Source organism: Elaeis guineensis, chromosome 13, assembly GCF_000442705.2.
Source record: "Elaeis guineensis isolate ETL-2024a chromosome 13, EG11, whole genome shotgun sequence".
Classification (NCBI taxonomy): Eukaryota; Viridiplantae; Streptophyta; class Magnoliopsida; order Arecales; family Arecaceae; genus Elaeis; species Elaeis guineensis.
Genome location: NC_026005.2, coordinates 65,026,577 through 65,054,063, shown reverse-complemented (window position 1 = coordinate 65,054,063; position 27,487 = coordinate 65,026,577). Strand labels below are relative to the sequence as shown.

The following is a 27,487-nucleotide window of genomic DNA, read 5'->3' as shown; positions in this document are numbered from 1 at the left end:
CCCAGACATGAAAAAGATTGGTATTGGGCTTTCTACCAACTGACAACTCAAAAGGTGACTTGAAAACTATCTTACTAAAAAAACTCTATTCAAGGTATGGATGGCGGTCTTTAGGGCTTCATGCTAGAGATATCATGATAAATTCCACCTATTCATCATGCTTCTAATATATTTTTTTTATAAGTGTAATTACGTCTTTCAGTCACACCATTTTGCTCAAGAGTTTCAAATATAATGTATTGAGCAACTATCCCATATATTTAGCTAGTGGTTCTATTTGTTGGCCAAATTTATCATATCGATCAAAATATTCACCACCACGATTAGATTTCAAATTATTAAGTTTAGGTGCAGTACTCTCTAGTTTCATAATGTAAACATTAACACCGTGATACCATCATACTTCATATTGATTAATTTATCCATTAGCTATATAGCCTCTATTTTGTTAGATTCTACATATCTCTTACTAGGTTAAAGAATTACTTATAGTCACTATTCTTAAGTATAACATCCAGAAAAGTATCAAAAATAGACTTTTCATGATTCTCAGGTGTTAGCGCACTAAACCAACCCCAAGCCGCATGGCATCATTATATAAAATTAGGGAATTATCAATCTCAAAGCATCAAATTATGGTACATATAAGCAAATGCTTAAGTCGGTAAGTGACCGACCTGGATGAAGATATCCTAGTATTTTTTACTCCCAAGATGAGGGGTCCTAACTGCCATTGACCGGTCCTCTTTAGCTCACCTTAGTTCCTTATCGAGGTCGACTATATTGTCAGCAATTTCACCTTGGTACTTTATCGAGGTGGACCACAACTAAGCTATAGCTGGCCATGATTTTACGTACAGTTGTCAAATATAGCTAAGTATGACCTCATTTTCAGCTAATACATATACTTATATTTCAGCTTACTTACAGATGGATCTAACCATCTAACAAACTTCTCTAATGGCCTAATAAATTTTATAACGACCTCACCATCCCTCTATAAGTAGAGGGTCAAGAATCCTCCATCGGTAAGTCTACATCCTTGGACTGGGGGAGGCTCTGTCGATGAAAAATCATGTCAGTATTTGAACAAGAGCCTTAATTTCCATCTAGTCCCTTTCTAGTTCCATTGGATCTCTCTTGCTCTTCCACTCTTATCCACCCCGATTCTTAAGGCTCGAACTGACTTAGATATTAAAGGGTCAAGAATCGAAAGATCTCCATCCAATTTTTTGACTTCTTTCATAGGTTCCTGGAGGATGATTCGGACCAGATCACGGCCTGCTTCCATTTTGGCTTCACCAGATCCGCCCTGTCCTCTGATCTTGAGTCTTGCAACAACACCAGGCTAAGATGATTCACTCTCTATCTCTTTGTATAGATATTTTATATTTTAGAGTACTCTCACTTATTATAATCTGAGATGGAGGATCATCACTCAATGCAATATCCAAATTCCATCAAATATAGTGCCAATTCAATTTTACGTTTCCATATTTTATAGTTTATTGCAATCAGAGTCTTAATGGGAGCATTAATGTTACTTAACGTAGAGAGCTAACTGCTAAACAATCTTTATGCAGTTAATCAGTGGATAAATATGAATAATATAGATATTTAAAAAACTTTATAAGCATTATTTCAATGAGAGTCCTTGGTGTAATATCATAATTTTTTTTTGGAAAGAAAGTACACAAGATGTCTCTCTCCAATATGTAACGTTATTCAACACAAATGTGCTAACTGCTAAACAACCTTTATGCAGTTAATCAATGGATAAATATGGATAAGATATATGCTTGAAAATCTTTATAAGTATTATTTTAATGAGAGCCTTTAGTATAATGCCACAATCTTTCTTTGAAAAGAAAGTGACTCACATAAGACATCTCTCTAGCATCCAGTGGAATCAACTTAGCAAGATATCAACTTAGCAAGATATTATAAGCTTTCGGAGGTCCATCTACTTTGGTAGGATGAATTTCTAGATCATGTACACTTAGTAGTCACTAAATATTTTACTTCAAAATAATAACACACAATAAGCTCCCTTTGGGGAGATGATTGTATGCAATAATTTCGTAATACTTTTCAATCCTTTCAAGATATCATATAGAAGAATCTTACAAATCCCAATGAGTAGGCTACTTTGATGGTCACCATCCATTGAAATCCATAAATCTTCAATTAGGGATCGACCAGTCATACCCATAAATTCATTTATCCAACTTAATGCACTACTAGTAAGCAATTAATCAAAGATTAATATATCAATTCCATGAAATATTAGATAGAGAAATCCTACAAATCTCAATAAATGAGCCACTTTGGTGGTCATCATCCATTGAAATCTACAGCCCTTTAAGTCAAGAATCAATCAACTATGCCCATAAATGCATTCATTCATCTTGATACAGCGATATCAAGCAATCTATCAAAAAATTTAATATGTCTAATCTTCTTAAATATCAAATAGAGAAATCCTGTAAATCTCAATGAATGGACCACTTTGGTGGTCACTATCCTTTGAAATCCATAATTCTCTAATTAGGAATTAGTACCAAAATATATCATTATCCAAACCAAATGTGAGAGTACTAAATTATAATAACATATTTAAGTGCTTTTATACAATTAAACTGTATTGCCGGGATTATAACATAATTATTAGATCATAATTATGTAATAAACTTAGGGACAAGGACTAAATAATAATCAAATTTCATCTTAAGGACTAAAATGAAATTTTTGAAAGACTATTATCAAATAGCAAACTTTATCAGGGGCTAAATAGTAACACAGTGACTTTATATAATAAATTATATCACAGGAACTAGAATATAATTTTTAAAGTATTGAACTTAAAAATTGATTTTGCAGAGACTAAAATGCAAATTTATTTATAACTTAAGGCAACAAATCGGGTTCAGATTTCGGATTGAAACCCAAAACCCGTTAAAGATTTCCTCTTTGTTCTAGATTGGGTAGTGGGAAGGGGTGCCGGAACCGATACCCTCTTTCTCCTTATTCGGATCTGATGGCCGGTGGGAAGCCTCAATAGGCAGACTATTGGTCCCTCTACAATCACCTCCATCAGTCACTGGTTTCTCTTCAGCGCCCACCACCAGTAGGGACAGAAGTCGATGGGTCCCTAAAGTCTTTTTTTTGTTCCAATCTTTGATGGGAGGAAAAGAGAGCTTGACGCCCAGCACCACCTCCCATTAAGGCCACCGCCGCTTGGCCGGACGGCCACCTATGGTCCCTTTGGGGAAGAAGGAGGAGACCACAGCGGTCGGAACCACCACCCCTCTCTATTCCCTTTTTTTTTGTGTTTGGATTTGTGGATCCGTATGGGAATTGACGGCCGTCGACTGCCACCTCATCTCATGCTATCTACCAAACACTGCCAGCCCATGGCCTGTTACCACTTATCCATGAGATCCTTGAGCAGCCATTGATGATCTTTGTTGGAACGTCATGTAGAAGAAGAAAACAACATGGGATAGATCTTCCTCTCCTTCTCCTCCTTATATTTGTCTTCTCAATGGGATGAGTTCCATCCTAGGAATGCAAAGATCTTTATGCCTTAGAGTTTCTCTATAAGTAGATATATATAGAAGTGGAATGGAGACCTAATCCAGTTAATAATGTTAATAGGTCCACCTATCACTGAGCCTATTAATCGATCAGGCTTATACCGATATCTACTACATCATATGACTAAGAAATAGGACTCAAAATAATATGATCACAGGTAAGTATGGGCTCTTTAATTATTTATTCAGACGATAACTTAGCCTGTATTTTTGTAATAAATCACAATAAGAAATCAGTCCATAATCAATAGAAGCCTGCTTTATGAGAATTTCAAATATTGGGTTGATAGATAATTTTATCATATCAAATAAAATAGATGAAGGAAGAAAATGATTTAGACTTATTAGCTGAGACACTCTTGGATGGCTAGAACATTTCTAGAATAGGGAATAAGATCAGCAAACAGTCAGAGAACTGACTTCTTCTCCATAAAGTGGGGGAAGCTTCACTTCCTCCTATTTCTATCAAAAAACAATTGGAGAATCAAAAAGAAGAAACACTATGTTTGATGATATAGAATTCAATATTAATATAGCTGTAAATGGATTGGATTTTGATTACTAAATTTTCAATCCAAATACAAACTAATTCGAACCAATCTCCTTTTCTTTTGCCTTGATAAGGTGGAGCACTCATACACATTAGGATCTCTCTCACTATTTTTATAAAAATATTTAAGGAGCATCGAAGCACTTCCCATTTATAAAAATCATGCAATATGACCTGACCATCCACCTCCATGAGAATCCATAAATACGTGATTGTCACATATAATAAGTTTGGACATAAAATTTCATCAATATCTTTGTTAACTAGTTTAGAAGAGGGGTTATGTTTTGGCAAAAATAAAAATCTGAGGATAGATTAGTTATTTTACACTCACAGTTAATGATATTAGAGCTCAGGTGGACGTGTAAGCTCTATCACAACCAATTTGTAACTTTTAGGGTTGAATTGAAAAAAATTAAAATATTTGAAGTGTAAGTGTAATTATGAAAAGTTGGAGGAGTGTCTATATAATTTTTTCTTTAGAGGAAGGGACTAATATATGTTGGGGATACTGTCACCATCTTAGCATAAACCTCAACCATTCATTCAGACATAGACATAGGATACAAAGGAACAAGAGTACTTGGTTGCTGCATAAGTGTGATATGCATACACACACATATGGTTCCTTTAATTTTATAAAGGAATGGCACAAAAATCCCCTTCGTAGATGTAACTAGATCTGGGAGGGAAGAGGATACCAGCAGAAATATAAAGGGAGAGCACAAGGGCGTTGTGCTCTCCCTTTATATGTCTAACAAATTAAAAATAGACCTAAAGGCATATTTGGTTGTTCTCGCTTGTGCCAATATACAGATTGTAAAAATAAGAGATTTTTTTTTTTTTTTTTCCTTCCACAGGATTCGAGTTGCAGAGATGTTAGCTTATTATGGGCCATGTCAAAATAGCATATCCAGTCCAACAAAAAAAACCAATCTAATTCTATTGAATTTTTCAAATAGGCTCTGGTAAAATTTTTTTCCTGCTGGATCTTTCTTTGGGTTAAACCTGTATTCATAAAATATTCAAAAATAACTTTAAAGTGGACTTGAATATTTTGTCCAGCCTAATTTGCTAGTTGTATTGGACTAATTTATAAATTTTATAAACTATTCGCTGCCCCGCCCCCCAACCCCCTTCTCTCTCCCCGTCCTCCTGCGGATCCTCCGGGATCCGTTGAATCGTCCCTAAACAAGCCCTTGGTATTACTTTCCGAGACACCCACGGATAGGCTTCATCAAACTACATCTCTGTCTCGTCCATGGTTAACGGAACCCAAAACCATGGGCCCAAACCTCTTCCGCCACCCACCGGATTAGGAAGAATAGTGTGCTCTTCTCTAGAGCAGCCTAACAATTTTACCATACTTCAAACCTCGCAGACTCCATTGCCTCCTGTTCTCCTACGAAACCGAGAAGTCCCCTTTTTGAGTCACAAAACGTCGTCTTTTTGCCCCAGCCGCGGGTGGCCGTTGCCGTGTCTATATCTGCGCCGGCTTCCCCCTTGGCCGCCCTCCACGGCTCGGCCGAGATGTCCGAAAACCCAATCCAGGCCATCCTAAAAACCTTCGACTCCTTCGCCCATGGCTTCCAAGCCCATCTCTCCCACCTCTTCTCTGACCTCCAGACCTCCTCCTCTCCTATAAGGTCCCGAGCTCCTAAGCCCCTCACGCTGGATGAGTCCGCCATCCTTCAATCAGTGGAGGACGTCTCAGTGCCCGCTTCGCTCGCCAAGGTATTCTCCTTACTCCTTTCAGCTTGTGATCGCATGAGACGTTATTATGTTTTTGGATTGTTGTTCTGATGCATCCTTTTCTTTTGGGGACTTGCTCAGAAGAAATCTGTTACTCCTTTGACGAAAGAAGAGATCGGGAGGGCTACGTGGACGCTGCTTCACAGTATAGCAGCCCAGGTGTTTGATCTATTGTTTCTCCGAAGAATTCATCTTCCTAAAGATCTGATTTTTAATCTCATGAAATATGATCAGATTTTAAACACGGATTAGCTGCTCTATTTTGATGTTTCATGCCCTTGAGTCTTTCCATAGGAAAATGTGAAGTTGGTACAGCATAAACTTGCAGCAAAAATATAGTGGTGGTTTGGTTTTTTTGATATTGAGTTCTACCATCAATAAAAAAAAACAGAGTCTTTGCCATGCTCATTGAAATCTTCTTCGGGGAAAAGTGGTTATAGTCCCGGATATAGCGTCAGTTTGTTATGAAATTGTTGTTTATGAATTAGTTTTTGGTAGAAAGTGCTGCTATTGGGAATGTAAGTCCTATTTTTTGTTACTTTATAGTGCATGCTTATGACTTTTTTTGACAATCAAACCATAGAAACTCGGGCTTAAGTGATGTAGTTGCGAGAGTACTACTAGGAACAAAATGAGGGTTGCATTTAGGTGATGTTCATTTCACAGTAAGTTTACGAAGCAGTGTAAGCATGCTTACTGCACTACAATTCTATAAACTGTACCTTCTGAAACAGTTTTTGCATCACCAAAATTGTTGAGACTGAACTGTAGCAGGGTAAATTAGATTGGAGGTTGAGTTGGTCAGATCAAGTGAAGTTTAACTAAACTGGGTCGGGATAGTTTGGGCTTATTTGGCTCAATTGGTTCGGGATGCGTTGGTTTTCACTAGGTTGGGTCGGGTTAAGTAGGTCAGGATGGACCTAGACGGGTCCATCTACAACCTCCGCAGGTTCAAGCACTTGTGGTGGAGGAAAATGGTGGAGAAGGAACAAAGTAGAGCAAGGGTGAATCTATTAATTGTTTATTATTTTTCTCTTTGGTTTCATGATGCACCATATGCACAGACACAGAGACTCATACGAGTTCGCCAAAAGTTCAGAGGCAATTATTTCCCAGTTTCTAACTCAAACTCATGCACCATAAGCACAGACATAGACTCATACAAGTTGTCCAAAAGTTCAAAGGCAATTATTTTCTAGTTTCCAACTCAAACTCAAATACCAAGTAAGGTTGGCTTCCCATCAAGTTAAATTCAAAGTGATAACCACTCATAAGTCATCTTATCTTATCGCAATAGCTCAACTTTTAACTCTAGCCAAACAGCTCTCTTAAAAACCACAACTACTAAACAAGTCTAGTATGACTAGACTATCTTCTACTTACCCTAATTAAATGTACATATCCAAAAAGTAAACTCTATCGGAATACCTAAATCATATTTGAGTCTGTAGTTTACCACCCTTGATGACATAGACTACAACAAATCATTCTCTAACTCAAAGGCCTAAGTCTAAATTTGGATTGTACGTCTAATGGCCCTTCTTGATCCAAACTTTGTTGATACCCTGAAATACTAAATTAGCTATCACTGCCTCCATTGTAATGATTGGAATCTGCAACACCTTGCCAACTCTCCCACACAGTAGATCCAACCATCCATTCTTGTGAACCTTTGGATCTCACTTTATTAGCAGCTAATTTTTGATGGAGCTCATATTCCATTTATTGGCATGTCTTGACTTGTTGGAGATGCTAAACTATCTTGGCATCCATTTCATTTTGAAGCCAACATAATTCTTATATCCTTGCCATATGGCTTTTCATTGATGAACTCTTTAAAGTTCGGATCTCCATAGATCCATTTGTAGCATCTTGATCTTCTCCATGTGCTTTAGATTTGGAGGAGCTTCTTCAGTCACATCTTAGACGGTTCTTGACATTCATCTATGAAACAATTCTACATGGCTCATATCCACTCTATTTTTATCTTCTCCACAATTACTATATGCATTAGTAACAAAAATGGATTCTCCTTGTAACAAGCTTGACTATAGCTTCTTCATGCAAATGATCATAATTGTCATCTGGTCCACTTCCTTATTTAGCTTCCTTTATCTTCCTTCATTATGCAACTTCTCTAGAAGATCCCAAGCTTTTTCACCAAACTCACTGTGGATATCTCTTCTACTTCTTGGTAGGTGCAGATCTATGTTGCGTTCCCCCAATTTCCTTCCAAAGTCTCCTTTTGTACTTAAGAGAGCTTCTCGTACTCCCACTTATTTGCCACATTAGTGTAGCCATGCCTAATCACATACATCAACTCTTGGATGTGAAGACACGACATATCTTAATTCTCCTGTAGAAGGAATATCTCACTTAGGGTATTGCACCTGCTCTAGATCTCCTATGAAACTTCTCTTTGCACTTGCTTCTAAAAAAATTAAGAGACACACTTCCTTGCATCCACACTGAACTCTGATCCTGCAGCCACACCCACTTCTAGTAATTGAGAATTCTCGAACGCTAGGACTTCCTTGCACTGAATTTTGGCAGTTGTGGTTAGATCTACCAATACATGACACACACCTTCTTTGATCTTCAACTGCACATTTGAAGAAGTGATTGCTAGTCTTTTGATCTACTTGACATCACTTGCTTGATTCGTACTTTTGCTGCACTGGCAGGCACAAGGGACTCTACTACCAATTGTAGAAAGCAGGTTCAAGAACCATAGTAGAGAAGATGAGAGAGATAGAGATAGAACAATAGAGCAACAAATAGATTACTTATTATTTTCTCTCTAGTTACATAATGAACCATAAGCACATATATACTGGTTGGCCAAAGGCTCACAGGCAGTCACTTTCTAGTTTGTAGCTGAACTCAAATATGAAATACAATTGGACTACCATCAAGTATGACACAAAGTAATTAATATTCTAAAATCAACAACTTATCTTGTGTTATCCCAACAGCTAAGGTGCCACTTGGCATCACTATTGTTTTTCCTATTTTCAGAAATTAAAAAAAAATGAAAATTTGTTTCTATTTTTTAATTTTTAAAAATATAAATATGTTTTGTATAGTCAATTATTTTTTAAGAAATAAACATGACAATGGTGGTGGACATGGTGATAGTGGTAGTGGAGGCAATAGAGATGGCGATGGTATTGGTGGTGGGGCCATGGCATGGTGGAGGTAGTGTATCAAAGGCGGTGATGGTGTTGTGGTGGTGGTGGTGTGGTAGAGGCAGTGTGGGGTTTGGCGGTGTGGTGGAGGCGGCAACAATGGTGACAATGGTGTGATAGAGGCAGTGGCATTGTGGAGATGGTGAGGGTGGTGGCAATGGTTATGGTAGAGGCAAAGATGATGGTGATAGTGGCGACAGTAGTAGTGGTGGGTGGTAGAGGTTGTATTGGCAGTCATAAAGAAAATGAGTGTCTTGTTCTCAAGAATAGTGAAAGTAAGGATTTCTTATGTTCATTTTCTCTTGAAATAATGAAAATGACTGTAGAAAATAGAAAATAAAAAAATAACACCAAACATATTTTATTTTGGTTTTTATAATTCTATTTAAAAAAAGAAGATAAGAAATAAAAACGATGCCAAGCATGCCCAAACATTTAGCTTTAGTCATACAGCTCTCATGGTCGCCCACAATAACTGCTTGAAGTCCAACACGCCCAAAATATCTTCTACTTATCCTATTACAATGAAAATATCCCAAAGGTAAAAATATCCAAAAGGTAAAATCCCAAATGGTAAATGTACAACTAAATGCATAAACCATATTTATGTCTATCTTTTACCACCATCATCAACATCAAACTCCAACAAATCTTCCTCCAACTCAAGGACCTAGCCTAAGTTCGGATTACTGTCCAGCAAGTTCAGTGATTTAAGTCGGACCAGTTTAGGATGAGCTGGGATTTTTTTTTTTTTTTTGGGGGGGGGGGGGAGGAAGGGGAGGGGGTGTCTGTCCTAGATGGGTAGGTGGGGCCCATCAAAGCATTGCCGTTAATCGATGGTAACATGGCTTCAGTGTGCTAAGGGTTGAAATAAAAGGTGATCTTGGGTGTAGTTGGGATAATTAAGTTTTGAACTTGGGGTACACCTTCAGCAAAATAATGGCCATACTGATGAATTCTGGTGGGTGATCGGGAGTTCCTTCTTTCCAGTTATCATGAAAAGAAATGCATATATAGGATCTGAAGTTTGACAAGGGAAGATTGCATGGATGATGGGTAACAAACAAGTCATGGAGTTATCTAGTCTTGACACCTTTTCTCTCATTTCATGGTCTGGTTCTGGAACAATAAAAAACCACACGATACTCCTTCCCTAGCCTGAAGTTTGTGAAACTGAGAAGAGTTTAAGATAAAAAAAAGTTCTTCATATGAGATCTTTGACTTTCTATGTTGTTTAATTAATTAAATAAACATCATCTTATTTATGGAACAAACCTGAGGTATGGAACTGTGTCAGCTGAAGCTTTTGTGACCAACTCACTTGCACGATGTATGGCATTTGACTCATCTGTGAAAACCGATGTCTTTAGTTTCCACGAATAAATACCACTCACTTTTTGTACCCAAAAAAAAATGCTCACTTTACTTTAAGCCAAGGATAAGAATTATGAAGTGCTATCTGAATTCTTTAAGTTAGCTTCCATACATTCGCCACATTTTGATTTAATCTACTTGATTTTTTTCAGTTTCCAGACCAACCAACTAGACAACAAAAACGAGATGCAAAAGAACTGGTATGATGTAATGATATGCATTTTTCTGTACTTGTACTGTTAACTATTTTTTTATTGTAAAAGGATGATGCCTTGAGGACATTCAAATAGTCATCTGATGTTGCATTGTCTTGGAGGACAACCATCAATACCTCTTACATCTAATTATAGTTTATTTAGCAATTGCTCCGTGAAACATATTTGGCACTGCATTTATCATGAAATAGGGTGATATAGTAGAAATAAATTTGCATTAGTTGCCATGAAGTTTTAAACATATCTGTAATATGTAATTTATAGAGTCACTTACTAAGTAACGATGCATTAATTTTCAAGAACTCCTCTGCTTATAGAGATTTTGTTTCCTTTTTGCTACAGAAAACTTGTCATTGTTATTAGAAATTGTGCTTGCTTTCTCTAACCAATTAATCCACAAATGAAAGTTCCCTCATACTTTTTCCCATCATAGCTTTTGTTTATGCAATTGGAAATCAAGAACTTTACAAAATGTAATTAATTGTTAAGGCTACATTTTTTATCTCATTATTTGTTCATATGCTTTTTTGATATTATTTCACCATTGGAAAACTAATACATTCTGAATACTAAGTTTCGCTTCAAAGTGTACAAATGTGTTAATTGACCTCTTCATATTAATAGGCAGTTAGCTTAATAGATTGGTTAGCCTTCAGCATACGCTGGAGTTAGCTTGTAACAATAGAACCAGCAAGGTATTCTTGAGGCATATGAGTGTCCATGTCACATCTTTACACTACCAACTCTTGTCTTTGAAGCGCCGGCACTTGAAGTGTCATGCGGCTCATGCCTTTTGTTGTCATGCATTTATATTTTGTTTTTATGAGCAGTAAATTCCATGCATGACTGAAAATTAGGGGTGGCAATGAGTCAGGACTGATCGGGTTGGATCAACTTTGGGTTAGGTCAAAATGAACCTATTAGGGTAATATATGCCCTAAAAGTCATTTGCATATAATTATAAACATTTATTGGATTTAATTCATGATATTGCCTTTTCCATTATCACATACAATGTATTGTATGTGCCATACATCAACCATTACTATGGGGTTTTATCCAAGCGGACAGGGTCCATGGGAAGGATTTAATAGACCTAGGTACTTAAAATTTGCTCACAGCTATGGGTGAGGTTGCCATCGCACCAATAAGGCTGCCAAGATGGACAATGATGGTATGGAGTTCCTCCTTTATTGAGATCAAACTTCCCACTAATATTTGAGTGTGCTATCATATTGAGCGGTTAACACTGACAATGTATCTCAAAAAGCACTATCAGGGGTAGTGGTATGACTAGATGCATGAGCTTGCAAATAGTCCTTTGATCTGAAAGGAAAGGCACCATGTTATAATCCAGAGGCCAGTAAATTTGTAGGCAAGTCAATGTGTTAATCATAACATCTTGCACTTTGTTCTTGATAGGAGCTATGATAGTTTACTAGATTTGGATATGAGAGGGTTAGGCTATCCAACATGGAACCACCATAATAGCAAAGTGTCCATATTAAAAAAAAACAAAGAAGATATGATTAGACATATAAGTCTTGGGGCCTAGGCAATAACTTGAAAAGATTTGAAAATAATCATTTTAAAAATTATTGTGTATAATAATTAATTTTTTTGAAAAAAGTTTTGCACAAGTAATTTTCATAAAAGAATGTCTGACATGATCTAGTATTCTAATGGGCCATGAATGTGTATGATTAAGAGTCTAATGGTCCCATGCTAATAGTCATATGGGGATACTGAAATCATAGGGGATTGAATTGCAGCATGTTGCTTGTGCCAGATTAGGAAGACCAACTGGTTTCATCCTACTCACTAAGAGGTTCAGTAATATGATATGGGCTCCATACTCCTATGTTGGACCTTCTAGCTAATGTGTGACTAAGTGGACCTAAAGAAGCAAGCCTTTGGTCAGTGAGAACCTGAGTTGATCTATCCTAATAATGCATGTAACATTCCCTGTCTATCTCTAGTTCAATTAGGATTGGATTCAAAGTGGGTTCTCTCTCATTGATCGAATCAAGAAAGGTCCAAATTACACTGGAGAAGAGATTAGGCTAGAAAATTAACATGAGTGCACTTGGATTGGGCTTGGTCAGGTCAGGAAAGACCTGGTTAGGCCCAATCAGCCACTTGGGTGGAACCCAAGTGCGAGCCAATTCCAAGGTTGGTGCTAATTGAGCTGCATGGAGCGCCCTAATTGAGCTGCCTTTCTAGAAGATGGGGGTCGCTACCTTAGCTGGCTGTTGCCCCTTCTCTCTCTCCTACTTGGAGTCTAAGTAGGATTCCTAAGAGGGGGGAGCTTTGGGATGCTGACTCCTTTTAGGACTCGGTAGAAGGGGCACCCCCTCTATAAAAAGAGGAGGCATTCCCTAGCTTGGGATGTGAAAGGCAAGAAGAAGAGAAAGAGGAAGATAGAAAGAGAGAGAGGCATTCAAGGGGTCTTTCTCCAATAAGAAAAGAGAGGGAGAAGGAGAGAAAGAAAGCCTGTGGGACAAGCCTCTCCAGCAATGTATCCCCTTGGCTTGCAGTTCCTGAGGACTCAGAGCCAAACAGAGTTCTAAGAGATAGGTACATGGACTAAAGCAGCTGGGAGTAGTAATTCTTGTAGGGTTCGTGTGCTTTCATGGCCTCGATATTTCCTAAAAAGATGAAGATCTGCATCAGATTCATCACCATGGATAGATATAAATTATTCCAACCTTTATGTATGCTTCTTTATATGGTAATCTCATGATTAAAGATTCCAATGTTCTGCTGCAAGTAGTCTAATGGTCCTCAAGATTCCATCTGAATCCTAAATCCATATCCAACATATTTTATAATCGGGTTGAAAAGAATAAGCCCATGCTCAACCTATTTATCTTATATGAACCCTTGACCTTATTCAGGCTTCTATTCTTGGTTATTTACATTAAAATATGAAAAAAAAAATCAAAATAGCTTAAGAAGAGAGGATCTGGGGTTGGCATCCAACTAAAGTGTTATCTATCTGTGTATGTGTGTGTGACACACACATGCACTCACAGAGAGAGAGGATAAATTAAATTGGAGAAAAATGATAAATCTCACATTATCCACTTCACTTTTCTTTTCAGATTTTTATTCTCAACCATAGCGCACATGGCCTTTTTAGTCATCAAAACCAAACGTTGACTAGGGCATAAATCACCATGCTTTTTTTCGGCTATCCCAGTGGTTCAGGGTCCAAATACAAACACAACCCCTGTATGATAGGGTATTGGCTACCTAACCCAAATCTGACCCAATTATAAAAAGACCTCAAAGAAGCCTGTTTATTTCAGGTGGATTTGTGGATGCGGGACAAAAATTGCTAACCCTACAAAAAAAAAGGGTCCAATAGATGCTATAAACAACTAATTCTCTCCTGCTATAAACAACTAATTCTCTCCTTTCTTTCTTTCATTCCTTGTTTCCCTTACATGGAGTTTAATTTGGGAAATTGCAAATTATAGCACAAGGCAATTGCATGTGCATCATTTGCACTTTATTGTTTTATTAGTACTAGAGGTTAAGAGATGTTTTGTAATTTTCTTATAAAACTGTGATGAATTCATATAACCATTGTTTTGGTTTTACTTTTGTGTTAATTTAGTGACTGTACATATGCATTATTGCTTCTTGGTCCTTAAATGTTATAGAAGTGCGACCTATCTTCGTCATGTTCATTCTCTTCGGAGTAGCATATGTACTCTACTGACATTAGTCAAATTCTTTTTTCTTCGACATCACTTGAATTTCTCACTATTTATGTTTTCTGCAATAGTATGTTATTGACTTAGTTCTTGTAATGAGGTTCTTGTGTTTAGCATAATGGAAATATTTCATTACTATCTAGATATAAGGATGATCAAGTGTTATTCTGTACATGCAGATGGCCATAATATCTCGACTTTACCCATGTAAAGAATGTGCAGATCATTTTAAAGAAGTGTTGAAGTAAGATATCTACCGCAGGATTGTTCATATCCAATTTGGTCTTTTTTCATATTATTTAAGCACCTCGATGGCATCAAGTATTAGAGAGCATTTTATCAAATAACAATACATTCAAGTGTCCTTGGGTAAAGGGAATCCTTTGTATATTTTCTAGGATATTGAGGGGGGAAATCTATTCAAATGTTAACATGACTTATTCTGAGGTAAAAGAAAATGTTTTAACTCTAAACTTTGGCATTAATGCATGATGCAAACTGAGAAGTAAATGTAACATATTTGCCTCTGCATGTCTATAATCACATTATCTTATTTGCCTCTAACTGGCTGGTCTTTTGGTGTATCTAGTTTTCTTAGAAGGTAGATGGGTAACTTCAAGCTTGTTTAAGGTACCTGTATAATATGCTTACCATATGACATTGTGATATTTACTTTATCTGCTTTTTTTTCTTTAATGGAAAATGAGGCTAAGGCATTTCATACTCAACATGACAATCAACTTTTATATGCTTAGTCTAATAATGTAATCAAGGTTAGAAATGTTGCAAGGCAAAAGTGTAATAGCACCATCAATATTAATCAAAAGCCAAAGTTGCATTGCATTTGATTGAAATTATTTTGCATAAATTTCGCATCCCTTTGTTTTATGTTTTTGATAGTTATGGTTAATTTTTATGGAAGTCAAAGAGCCTTTGAATATCTGGGCATTGAAGCAATGTCACAATAGTCAAATTCATTTTTGACTGTTATAGATTTATCTTTACAATGTTTACCTTTAAAAGACAATAGTGTTTGATCCTGTTTTTCACACTCTCTAATTTTTATGATGCGCCCCTCTGGAGGAGATGGGAACAATGAATAAAAAGTGAAAAAGAACGTAAATTTCAGTATATAGGAATTTGGTCCGGAATTAGAATTTAGAGACACGAGAGAATCCATCTATGTATATTTGTTGTAACATGTGCCCTGGACATGATTTTGGTTCTAATGACAGATCTTATTTTCTTGTTGTTTAGACCCTCCAAGGCTTAGAAGAGCCTTGGAGGGTTAGTGAGCAGTGCCTGGTTGAATGAGTTATAACTGTTGGCACATGATTTTGGTTCTAATGACAGATCTTATCTTCTTGTTGTTTAGACCTTCCAAGGCTTAGAAGAGCCTTGGAGGGTTAGTGAGCAGTGCCTGGTTGAATGAGTTATAACTATATAAACGGTAAGGTAACTTTCTGAACTACCAACAAGCCAGTCATGCCAGGTCCTTTTATTGGCATCAATTTTTTGACAATTAATGTCAGCTTATAAATCATTTTGTAGTACATTTCAAACTTTACTAGATTTCAGCTTCATCCAATAAATCTGTCCCATATAGATGGAATAAGTTATGCTGGTTAGGTGTCTCATGTCTCCTATAGGCTACAAGGGTGGGTCAATCTTAAGTCATGTTGAATTTTGAGGAGAGGTGGGCTTGTTACGGCTGCATCCTTCTTGTGTAACTTTCAGGAAAAAAAAAGGAAGAATATTAAACAAGTAAAACGACATAGGAATCATCTGCTCTATGACCATTTTGGCTTCCTCTGATAAAGTCTTGGCTGTTGCCATCCTCAAGTACAACGATATATAATTGGTGGCTGCCGCCCAAGATCAAAACACGAGCACACGTGTGCACACACAACCTACTAATTACCACATCCATCGGCACATTGTTTGAGGAAATACTTCTTTCCGGTTCAATCTGCATGTTCTGAGCTTTGTTTGGTTGGCTTAATTTATCTTACCCATTTCTAGTGCTTGTTCATCTGTTTAGAAAATTGCACCGGTTTCAGTACAACATATCTTCTGTTTGGCTGATTTTCTGTGTCAATTTTGAGCATAAATCATGTTGGATCTCATAAAAGCATTTGTATTGTATTCTTCTGAATATACACAGCATACCTGCTGAGATTAAGTATTCTAAGAATTCATCTACCTATTACCTAATTTGTGCTCCCTTTTTTTGGGGTGGGGGTTCACTTTTCATTGTTTGGCAGAGCAAATCCTGTACAGGCAGGATCGCAGGCTGAGTTTTCTCAGTGGCTATGTCATGTACACAACGTTGTGAATCGAAGGTTATGGTCTGCCCATCTTAACCTCCATTTCTTCTCCACAATCTGCTAAGAGGATAATTATATTTTGAAAATGCCTCCTCTGTTGTAACTAAAAGCATGGGTGGTTCTTATTTTGGCAGCCTCGGGAAACTGACATTCCCCAGCGAAAGAGTGAATGCAAGATGGGGTAAACTGGACTGCGAGGATGGTGGTTGTGATGTTGAAGGCAGTTAGTTCTTGCGCGCATGCGCCCAGAGAGAGAGAGAGAGAGTAACAAATATAGACCAATATTTTGTACAGGATAATAGAATAGAAAACGTCATGGAATATTTTCCACCTTTCATACAAACGTACACACACATACAGAGAGAGAGAGAGAGAGAGAGAGAGAGAGTAACCAGTATAACCGTATACCAAAAATGTGATGTTTTTGTGCAGGATAATAGAATAGAAAATGTCATGGAATATTTACTTCAAATATTACTACTTTTCTTATAATCCTGAAGTTTTTTTTCCTCTCTTTTTCCTGATGCAACTGAAAGGTAAAAAAGTACAGTTGCCCCAGCCCATCCGAACCTAGTGGATGACATGAAGGGTTAACTTTTTCCAGTGAAGTTATGGTAGGCAGGTCGCAATGCAGATGTCAAGATTGTAGCATGAGAGAAGTAAATGGAGTTATAGTATGTTCTATTTATTATTTTATTCAAAACTCTTGTTCTTTCCTTTCTAGTTTTTCATTTATGACTGTTTGGATTTTTTTTTTAATAAAAAATCATCATCATCTTTTATTCTATTACAAGGAGGTTTTGCGGGCTTCAATTGGATATAATGAAATGACCTGACTGCACCAAAACAGCTGTCCATATTTGGTCTATATATTGGTCCATTTGTTGCTCCATATTTGGTTTGGCTTAAGCAAAATTGAATCAAAATGAAATAAGCCTAAGTTTTTGATAATTAATTTTTTTTTTGATTTAACCTATTGCAATCAAGGGTTCATGGATCGGTATATGAGGTATTGTTTGCTTTGGCTCATGATCATCTTTGAACTTCAGTGAGTCTTGGTCATTTAGAGCTTCATGGTTTTATCCTTTAAAAGATGGGAAGGATGATTCTTTTCTATATAAGTTAGATTTTTTTCTTGACTTCAATCAATGTGGGACTAATAATGTCCTTTCTTCTACACTACAACATAACTCTCCAAGTCAAAGAGGAATCTGATTGTATTTGTATACTCCTACAGAGAGGTATTTTAGGCGAAAGAAGCTGATGGAAGGTGAGGTCGTTCTTCTAGTGTCAATGTTGCAGCTAAGAGTTTATGGCTCGGTATGTGATGTATTGTCCGCTTTGGCTCATGATCATTTTTAGGTTTCAGTGGGCCTTGATCATTTAGAGTCTCATGATTTTGTTCTTTAAAAGGTACCTCATGTGGGAAGGATTGTTCCTTCTATTCGGTTTCGGTGGCGTAGCGGAAGGATTAGGTATTTAAAAATTTTTATTCGAAATATTCGATGCATCGAAAACTCTAATGTCCAAAAATCTTTGACTATAATAATCAAAGTACAATAAATATAAATTAGGATAAGAAGAATATCTGTAGCGCTAATCTTAATTGTCATAAGGCGTCCACATGTCCGTCCTTCAATGATGATCCACACGGAAATTGAACCAAAGACAGCGTTCCTTCTTCTTGCTTCAAGAGTTCTAGCTCTTAGAACTCGATTAGTCATCAATCGATCAGATCTTTCTTCAGACTTGAGTCTGAACTTCTCAGAATCATTTACTGGATCTGATTATTTTTTTTTGGATCTCTTAAACCCTTAGAGCTATTAGGATTAGGCTTGTCTTAAAAGAACAAGCCTTTGTCCTAAATCCTAGAGTTGTAAGAGAAGGGGTGAGAGAGTGGATAGGGGATGTAAGGATTGAATGATCAACCTATTTACCGTCTCCTATTTATAGCACCGTTGCCAACAGAGACATCTCATTTGGAAAGCCATATCAAGTACTCGTATCACTTATTTGAGAATTTTTAAACAGAAGGACTCTTCAGGATGTGATACATTGTTTTCAGCCCTCTCATGCACGTACGTCCAGAATGAGATGCATTTGGCATCTCTTTTGACTTCAGATATGTGTGAAAAATTACCACGTAACATATAATTTAAATAGGAAGGCTATCAACAAGTGACGCCTCAATTAGATAAGTGTTTAAACCTGAGAAGGACTTTCCATCGGAGAGATGTGCGAGTACCTTCATTGTCTCACGCGTGCACGTCCAAAAAAGGGCATCAAAAGCAACCTTCCAATATCCAATAATTTTTCAAATTTTTTTCACATGATCAGCACTTAAATCTGATTTTTATCAAAAAAATTATCAGATAAAAAAGTCACTTAAGACTCCTTAAACAGAAGGAATCTTTGCATCCTTTCGCACGTCCAGAAAATCTGTCGTGCGTGCGGCAATGTTCTAGAAATTTTTTCATGCATAATCTAATGGATTTTTTATACTTTAAATAACGTGCTAGGTGGTTCATGATCTGATCTAGTTGTCATAAAAAATAGAGATCCAAAATAGAATGACTCTTAGTCCATCTGCACACCAAAACCAAATAGCACGTGCGCTCTGCATATATGCATCAAGAGTCCTTATCTTGAACTCTTGGTTTTTGGCATTAATCAACAGATATGGCATCTCTTTTTGGCTGTTTTCAGGTGGCTTGACCTGACCCAAATGCCCACTAAATTGGACTAGCAAATCAATAAGGCATGAGACCAAATTGATCTTCAAAGGAGTTAGGATTTCTACACGTGCTAGCATGCTTGCCAGAATCCTGATTGAATCCAAAATTTCAATCAACCTTTTTCAAAAGGTTCCTTGGCCAATTTTCATATATGTGTGACCCATTGGATTTTATATCTAACCAGCAGTAGGTCCGGGTGCAAGTTGACCTAATTTGATTAGACTTCAATCTAACTGATTTAGATCCAATCGAGCTAATCAGAGTTCAACAATTAGAATTTTTTTTAATTGACGATCGAATTAAACTCTTTAATTTGATCAAACCTACAAGTTAAGATTGACGTCTAGCAATATATCATAACTACTCAGAAGATGTGAAATTTGATGGAAATATCAAATATACCCTTCAGTGGCAAGTTACTGTGTAATTCAATCCTTCGATCATCCTTGCATCCTGAATATATTCATGAGTATGGAATCATGTCAAACTCAAATATATATTCATATCGATTTTCAATTAACCAATGATGATTCTGATAAAGAAGTGTTAGAAATTCTTTTTAATCTCTTTTCTACTTTTAGCCAAAATTTTTTTTCGAATCATCTAGGATTGAGAATACACAGATGCGATCTCCTCTTACTAGGAGTGATCGATTCTATGTTGACCTTCTCACAATCTTCATATACACTCCACTATATCCAGAACATCCCATATATGTCATAATGTTATGTCTGGGTATGAACCAAAATATGGATTCATGTGCACAAGATTCTATGGTGGTCTCAGGTCTAAGGATCACTTGCACAACTCTCACTTGGAGAACCATCTTTGACATGCAAATAAGACTTCCATAAAATGTTCTCTTTCATCGAGTCAATTCAGTGGACTCATTTCTCAAATAAGCACCTACATCTTTATATTAGTGTCCAATACACAAGTGGCTAGTAAGATCTATCATCCTCTCCATCGAGCATACATAGGATGTGCCAGTCTATCCAGAACATTGATTCCCGACTCAATGCTTCTACGATCAGGAATATTTAAGATTAAAATTTTAGGATTTTAGGTCTCACTCGCATGATCCATTCATGTCTCCTAAAATTATTGTTCTAATCTTTGAGTTTCATCATAATCTTAGTCATACTAAGATGCAGCCAAAATGATGAATCAATGCCTCATTTTATTATCAAATAATAAATATCATTACATGAGTTGAAAAATTATAAAGAAAAGTTCCATCACAATACTTGCGATTGGCTTATAGGATACTCTTCTTTCAATCTTCCACTTGCACTAAAGCCAATCATCTTTGTATCCCATACAATCAAGATGGCGATCAAATAGCTGCTGTTGTATGGCCTTAATGAATGGATCTGCTATATTGTTCTTTATATCTACTCGTTCAAGAACAACATCTTATTTCTCTACAATTTTTTGAACGAGGTGGAAGCATCTGAGGATGTGCTTGGATCTATAACGAGACTTAGGTTCTTTAGCTTGAATAACGGCCTCAGTGTTATCACAATAGAGTGACACCGGTCTTTTAATTTTAGAAATAATTTTTAAATCTATGATGAATTTCTTCATCCAGACAGCTTTTTTAATGGCTTCACTAGCAGTGATGTACTCTGTCTCAGTAGTTGAGTCAGATACTATCTACTGCTTGAAACTCTTCCAACTCACTGTCCCACCATTAGGATGAATACGTACCCTGATATTGACTTGCTATCATCTGGATCAGATTGAAAACTAGAATCTGTATATCCCTCTAGTTTCAACTCTAATCCTCCTCCATATATAAGAAAAATATTTTTAGTCCTTCTTAAGTATTTCAGAATGTTTTTCATAGCTTTTTAATGATCCTCTCGTGGATCAGTCTGAAATCTGCTAGCTACACCCAAAGCATAAGCTACGTCAGGCCTGGTCATAGTATGGCATACATAATTGATCCCACAGTCGAAATATAAGGGATTTCATTCATCCTCTTCCTCTCTTCTGGTGTCTTAGGATATTTTTTCTTAGAGAGATATATACCATAACTTGCAGGCATGTAACTTCTCTTACTTGCCTCCATATTAAATCTCTTTAATATGAGATCTATGTATCGTGACTGGGATAAGCTTAATATCCTTTTAGATTTATCTCTATAGATCTTTATACCCAGTATATAGGATGCTTCACCCAAGTCTTTCATGAAAAACTTATTCGATAATCAAATCTTGATCGATTGCATCATTGGGATATTATTCTCAATGAGTAGTATGTCATTGACATACAAAACTAAAAAGATAACAGCACTCCCACTTGTCTTCTTATGCACACACAGTTCATCCTTATTTTTGACAAAGTCAAACTCTTTGACTGTCATGTCAAATTGGATGTTCCAACTCCTCGAAGCCTGCTTTAATCTATAAATGGATCTCTTTAACTTGCATACTTGATTTGCCCTCCCATTTGAGACAAATTCTTCGGCTGAGTCATATAGGCCTCTTCCTCAAAATTACCATTGAGGAAAGTGGTCTTGACATCCATCTGTCAGACTCACAATTGTAGTATGCCGCTATAGCAAGCAAAATCCGGATGGACTTGAGCGTAGCCACTAGTGAAAAGATTTCATCATAGTCAATTTCATGCCTTTGTCTGAAACTCTTTCACCACCAACCTAGCTTTGTAGGTTTTTATTTGGCCATCTGCTCCGATCACTTGCGCTCTATTGGGGTCACACTCTCAGGTGCATCAATCAAAGTCCACACTTGGTTGGTGTATATCGAATCCATCTCAGATCTCATAGCTTCTAGCCATCTGTCTGAGTTTCTACTCATAACAGCTTTCGAATAGGTTAGTGGATCATCGTCTTAAATGGTGTTGATCGAATTGTCATTCTCAATGATAAAATCATATCTCAGAGGTGCTTGACGCACTCAATCTGACCTTCAGAGAGGAGGTGCGTATAGCGGATATACCTCATTCTTAGATACTTTTGATTGAGGATCTTCTTGTGGTTCATTCACAGGTATTTCTGGATCGATTATAGATCATGAACTTCCGTAAGTTCAATATTCCTACTACTTTTTTTTGGATGAATTCATTTTTCAAGAAAATGGTATGTCTACTAACAAATACCTTTTGTTCAATAGGATGGTAGAAGTAGTTTAGGATATCCTACAAATCTACACTGTCTGATCTAACACTAAGCTTATGTCCAAAAATATTTTTGACATAAGCAGGACAACCTTAAATCTTAAGATATTTAAGATTAGACTTTCTTCCCTTCCATATCTCATATGGTATACTTGCAGCAGACTTCGAAGGCACTCTGTTTAAAGTATATATGGCAGTTTCTAGGACATATCTCCAGAAAGATATTGAAAGATCAGTGAAGCACATCATGGACCGTACTTAAAGTGTGATTTCTTCTTTTTGCTACACCATTTAACTGAGGTGTATAAGGAAGGGTCCATTCAGAGAGAATACCTTTACTGTTAAGATGATCAAGAAATTTATTGGATAAGTATTCTCCTCGATCAGATCGAAGAATCTTGATATTTTTTTAGTTTATTTCTCGACCATACATTAATACTCTTTGAACTTATCAAAGGCTTTGGATTTATGTTTTATAAGATATATATTTTCGAACTTTGATAAATCATTTGTAAAGATGATAAAATAGGAGTATCATTCTCTAGCCTGAGTTATCATCGGTCCATATACATCTGTATGTATTAGGGCTAATAACTCATTCGTCCTCTCTCCATATCCAAAACATGGAGTCTTGATCATCTTACCCATAAGACAAGATTCACATGTTCTCAATGATTCATAATCATATGGGTCAAAAAATTTTTCTTTGTATAACTTATTTATCCTTGATTCATTAATATGACCAAGGCGGCAATGCCACAGATATATGATATTCACATCTTTTCTCTTTCTTTTCGTATTTCTTTCAATATAAAAAAATATTTTTATTGAGTGCAAAAATTAAAAGATTGTTATTAATATAACCACTGCCATAAACTTTATTAGAAAAGAAAATAGAACATCTATTTTTCATTATACTTATTTCATAATTTTATTTTAATAACAAAGGTATAGAAATAATATTTCTAATGACCTTTGGCATGTAATAACAGTCTTTCAATTTTAAAATTTTTGCTCGAAGGCAAATCAAGCACACATGTTTTCATTGTCTTTGCGCTAATGGACTCTCCACTTGCGCCATAAAACTCAAGGTCACCTCTCTCAGACCTTTGATATTCTGTAGGCATTGTAATGAATTACCAATATGCGATCCACAGGCGGTATCCAATACTCAAATTATTAGAGTCTGAGCCACTTAATGAAAATAAGTCTATATTATATACACACCTTTTGGTGCTACACTTACATCCTGCTTCAAACTTGCAAGATTATGCTTGCAATTATACTCCCAATGTCTAAATTTATCACAAAATAAACAGCTAATATCCATGTGGACATCTTTTTTTTGCTTTCTCATTATTATTAACCAATCTAGGATCAAAAATATCCAGAATATTAGAGTTCATCTCCGATATGAACTTAATTTGCAAGTTCCTCAACTAATCTACATAGTTGGGATCGGTCAACATATTTTTATACAGTGAAAATAAAGAAGTCATAATGTAGATTTAAATCTACATAAATAAGAATAATAGTATAAGCAGACCACTCATGTTTGATATGCATAACTAGATGAGGTCTTTGATAACTAGTTATGTCTCCCACTATTTTATCGGATACCATAGCCCTCTCCTATAGTAAATGAGAAATCTTAATCTGATTTCTTAATGAGGTTGAGACTCTAATCCCTCAATAAAGCCTTGTGGATATCACAACAAATCTCAATGAGTTCAAAGGTAGGAAAGTCTATCTAATTACATCTCATGCAATTCTCAACATAAATCTTGTCTCTAAAAATACTCATAGCCTTGTAGATATCACAACAAACTATAATATTTTTAGTTAAGTCAGACTCTTTATTTTCATACAGCCATATCTGAAAAATACTGTCCTTGTAGATATCATAACAAAGCAATATATCCAAAATATATCGTAAAGCATCTAATATGTATCAAGACAAACCCACATCAATTTTCATAACAAGCTTTGTGGATATCACAACAAACCTACTATGATTTTTGACAGAATATTGACTAGACATGAAGGAAGGCATATGTAGTGTTCAAAATATTGAGCTATTTTTATTCAAATTCGAACTAATCCAATTAGCTAGAAAAGTGTTAAGATTGGTGGGGTCCCCTCGTTATTTTTCTTAGACACCAATAAAATTGGTCAAGCCAGCAACGGAACCAATTAAATAACCACCGCATTTGAAAAACTCCTTAGACATCAAATGATTAATTGATTTAAGAAATAAGTTAGTTACTGGTTCATGATACTACGACTTAATATGATTTTTATGAGGGCTTTAATGGTCTCAAGCACATCCTAATTCAATCAATTACAATGATGCACTGTTATAGTTGTATCTTAACAATCATAACAATTAATCATGGCATCTATTTATATCTATGAAAATATAATCATACAACATGATTATAATTAAGCATATCACATATGCATGAAGTTCTAAAAACATGCATGAATATAAAACACTCTTTTTGTGATTTTTCTTCTTGAGACATCATAGTGGTATCCCTACACACCATAAGAGTATCCTATGGAATAGGAAGAGAGAATCTATGAATCCTACTTGCTCTTATGACCGGACGGCCTGATGATGAACTCCAATTAAAATATTAAGCTACTAAGAAAGATTCTATACATATATCATACATTTTATATTTAAAACATATCTCTAAGACATGCTAGGGTTTGGATGTTTACTTGGGTTCAACCCTTGACCCAACATGAACCCAACCAAAAATTCATGCTTGATCACAATCAAGATAATAATTTAACTTTTGATTATATAGATCAAGATAGGCTTTGATACCACTGTTGGGTTCCAGTGGTGCAGTGGAAGGGTTAGGTGTTTAAAATTTTTATTCGAAACATCCAATGTACCGAAAATCCTAATGTCCAAAAATTTTTGACTATAATAATCAAAGTACAATAAATATAAATTAAGATAAGAAGAATATCTGTAGCGCTAATCTCAATTTTCGTGAGGTGTCCATATGTCCGCTCTCGAATGGTGATCCACACAAAAATTGAACCAAAGACAGCGCTCCTTCTTTTTCTTGCTTCAAAAGTTCTAGCCTTTAGAATTTGATTAACCACCAATCGATCAGACCTTTCTTCAGACCTGAGTCTGAACCTCTCAGAACCACTAACTGGACCTGACTACCTTTTTTCGGACCTCTTAAACTCTTAGAGCTATTAAGATTAGGCTTGTCTTGAAAGAACAAGTCTTTGTCCTAAATCCTAGAGTTGTAAGAGAGGGAGTGGATAGGGGATGTAAGAATTGAATAATCAAACCATCTATTGTCCCCTATTTATAGCACCAAATGAGTCGCCAACAAAGAAGGCACATCTCATCTAGAAAGCCATATCAAGTCCTCGTATCACTTATCTAAGAGTCTTTAAACAGAAGGACTCTTCAGGGTGTGATACGTCATTTTCCGCCCTCTCATGCGTGCACGCTCAGAATGAGATGTATTTGGTGTCTCTTCTAACTTTAGATATACGTGAAAAATTGCCACGTAATACATAATTCAAATAGAAAGGCTATCAGCAAGTGACACCTCAATTGGATAAGTGTTTAAACCTGAGAAGGACTCTTCATCGGAGAGATGCGCGAGCACATTCTTGCTATTGCGCACGCGCACGCCCAAAAAGGGCATCAAAAGCAACCTTCCAATATCCAATAAATTTTTAGATTTTTTTTACGTAATCAACACTTAAATTTGATCCTTATCAAGAAAATTATCAGATAAAAAAGTCGCTTAAAACTCCTTAAACAGAAGGAATCTTCGCATCCCTTCGCGCATCCAGAAAATCTGTCGCGCACGCGGCAATATTCCAAAACTTTTTTCACGCATAATCTGATGGATTTTTCATACTTTAAATGGCATGCTAGATGATTCATGATCTAATCTAGTTGCCATAAAAAATAGAGATCCAAAACAGAAGGACTCTTAGTCCATCTGCACGCCAAAACCAAATAGCATGTGCGCTTTGCATATTTGCACCAAGAGTCCTCATCTTGGACTCTTGGTTTTTGGCATTAATCAACAGATATGGTGCCTCTTTTTGGCTATTTCCAGGTGGTTTGTTCTGACCCAAATACCCACCAAATTAGACTAGTAAATCAGTAAGGCATGAGATCAAATTGATCTCCAAAGGAGCTATGGTTTCCACACGTGCTAGCATGCTTACCGAAATCCTGATCGAATCCAAAATTCTAATCAACTTTTTTCAAAATGGTCCTTGGCTAATTTTCATATGTGTGTGACCCATTGGGTTCCACATCTCGCCAGCAGTAGGTCTGGGTGCAAGTTGACATAATTTGATTAGATTTCAATCTAACCGATTTAGATCCAATCGAGCTAATCCGAGTTCAACAATTAGAATCCTTTCTAATTGATGATCGAATTAAACTCTTTAATTCGATCAAATCTACAAGTCAAGATTGACATCTAGCAACATATCATGACTATCCAAAAGATTTGGAATTTGATGGAAATATCAAATATACCATTCAGTGGCAAGTTACCGTGCAATTTAATCTTAGATCATCTCTGCATCCTGAATATGTTCATGAGTATGGAATCATGTCAAACTCAAATACATATTCATATCGATTCTCAATTAACCAATGATGACTCCGATAAAGAAGTATTAGAAATTTTTTCTAATCTCCTTTCTGTTTTTGGTCAAAAAATTTTTCTCGAGTCATCTAGGATTGAGAATACACAGGATGCGATCTCCTCTTATTAGGAATTATCAATTCCATGTTGACCTACTCACAACCTCCATACACACTCCACCATATCCAGAACACCTTGTACATATTTTAATGTCATGCTTGGGTATGAACCAAAA

General features: G+C 36.3%; 1 protein-coding gene across 1 annotated transcript; it reads left to right on the top strand.

Annotated features, from left to right (window-relative positions):
• The first annotated feature begins 5,264 nt into the window (after window positions 1-5,264).
• LOC105032526 (FAD-linked sulfhydryl oxidase ERV1) lies at window positions 5,265-17,216 on the top strand. The gene is made up of 6 exons (XM_010906986.4): window positions 5,265-5,880; window positions 5,980-6,057; window positions 10,613-10,660; window positions 14,577-14,641; window positions 16,662-16,739; window positions 16,859-17,216. Exons 1-6 carry the CDS (start codon window positions 5,677-5,679, stop codon window positions 16,950-16,952), a joined length of 567 nt encoding a protein of 188 aa, XP_010905288.1. The 5' UTR covers window positions 5,265-5,676; the 3' UTR covers window positions 16,953-17,216.
• Window positions 17,217-27,487: the final 10,271 nt, after the last annotated feature.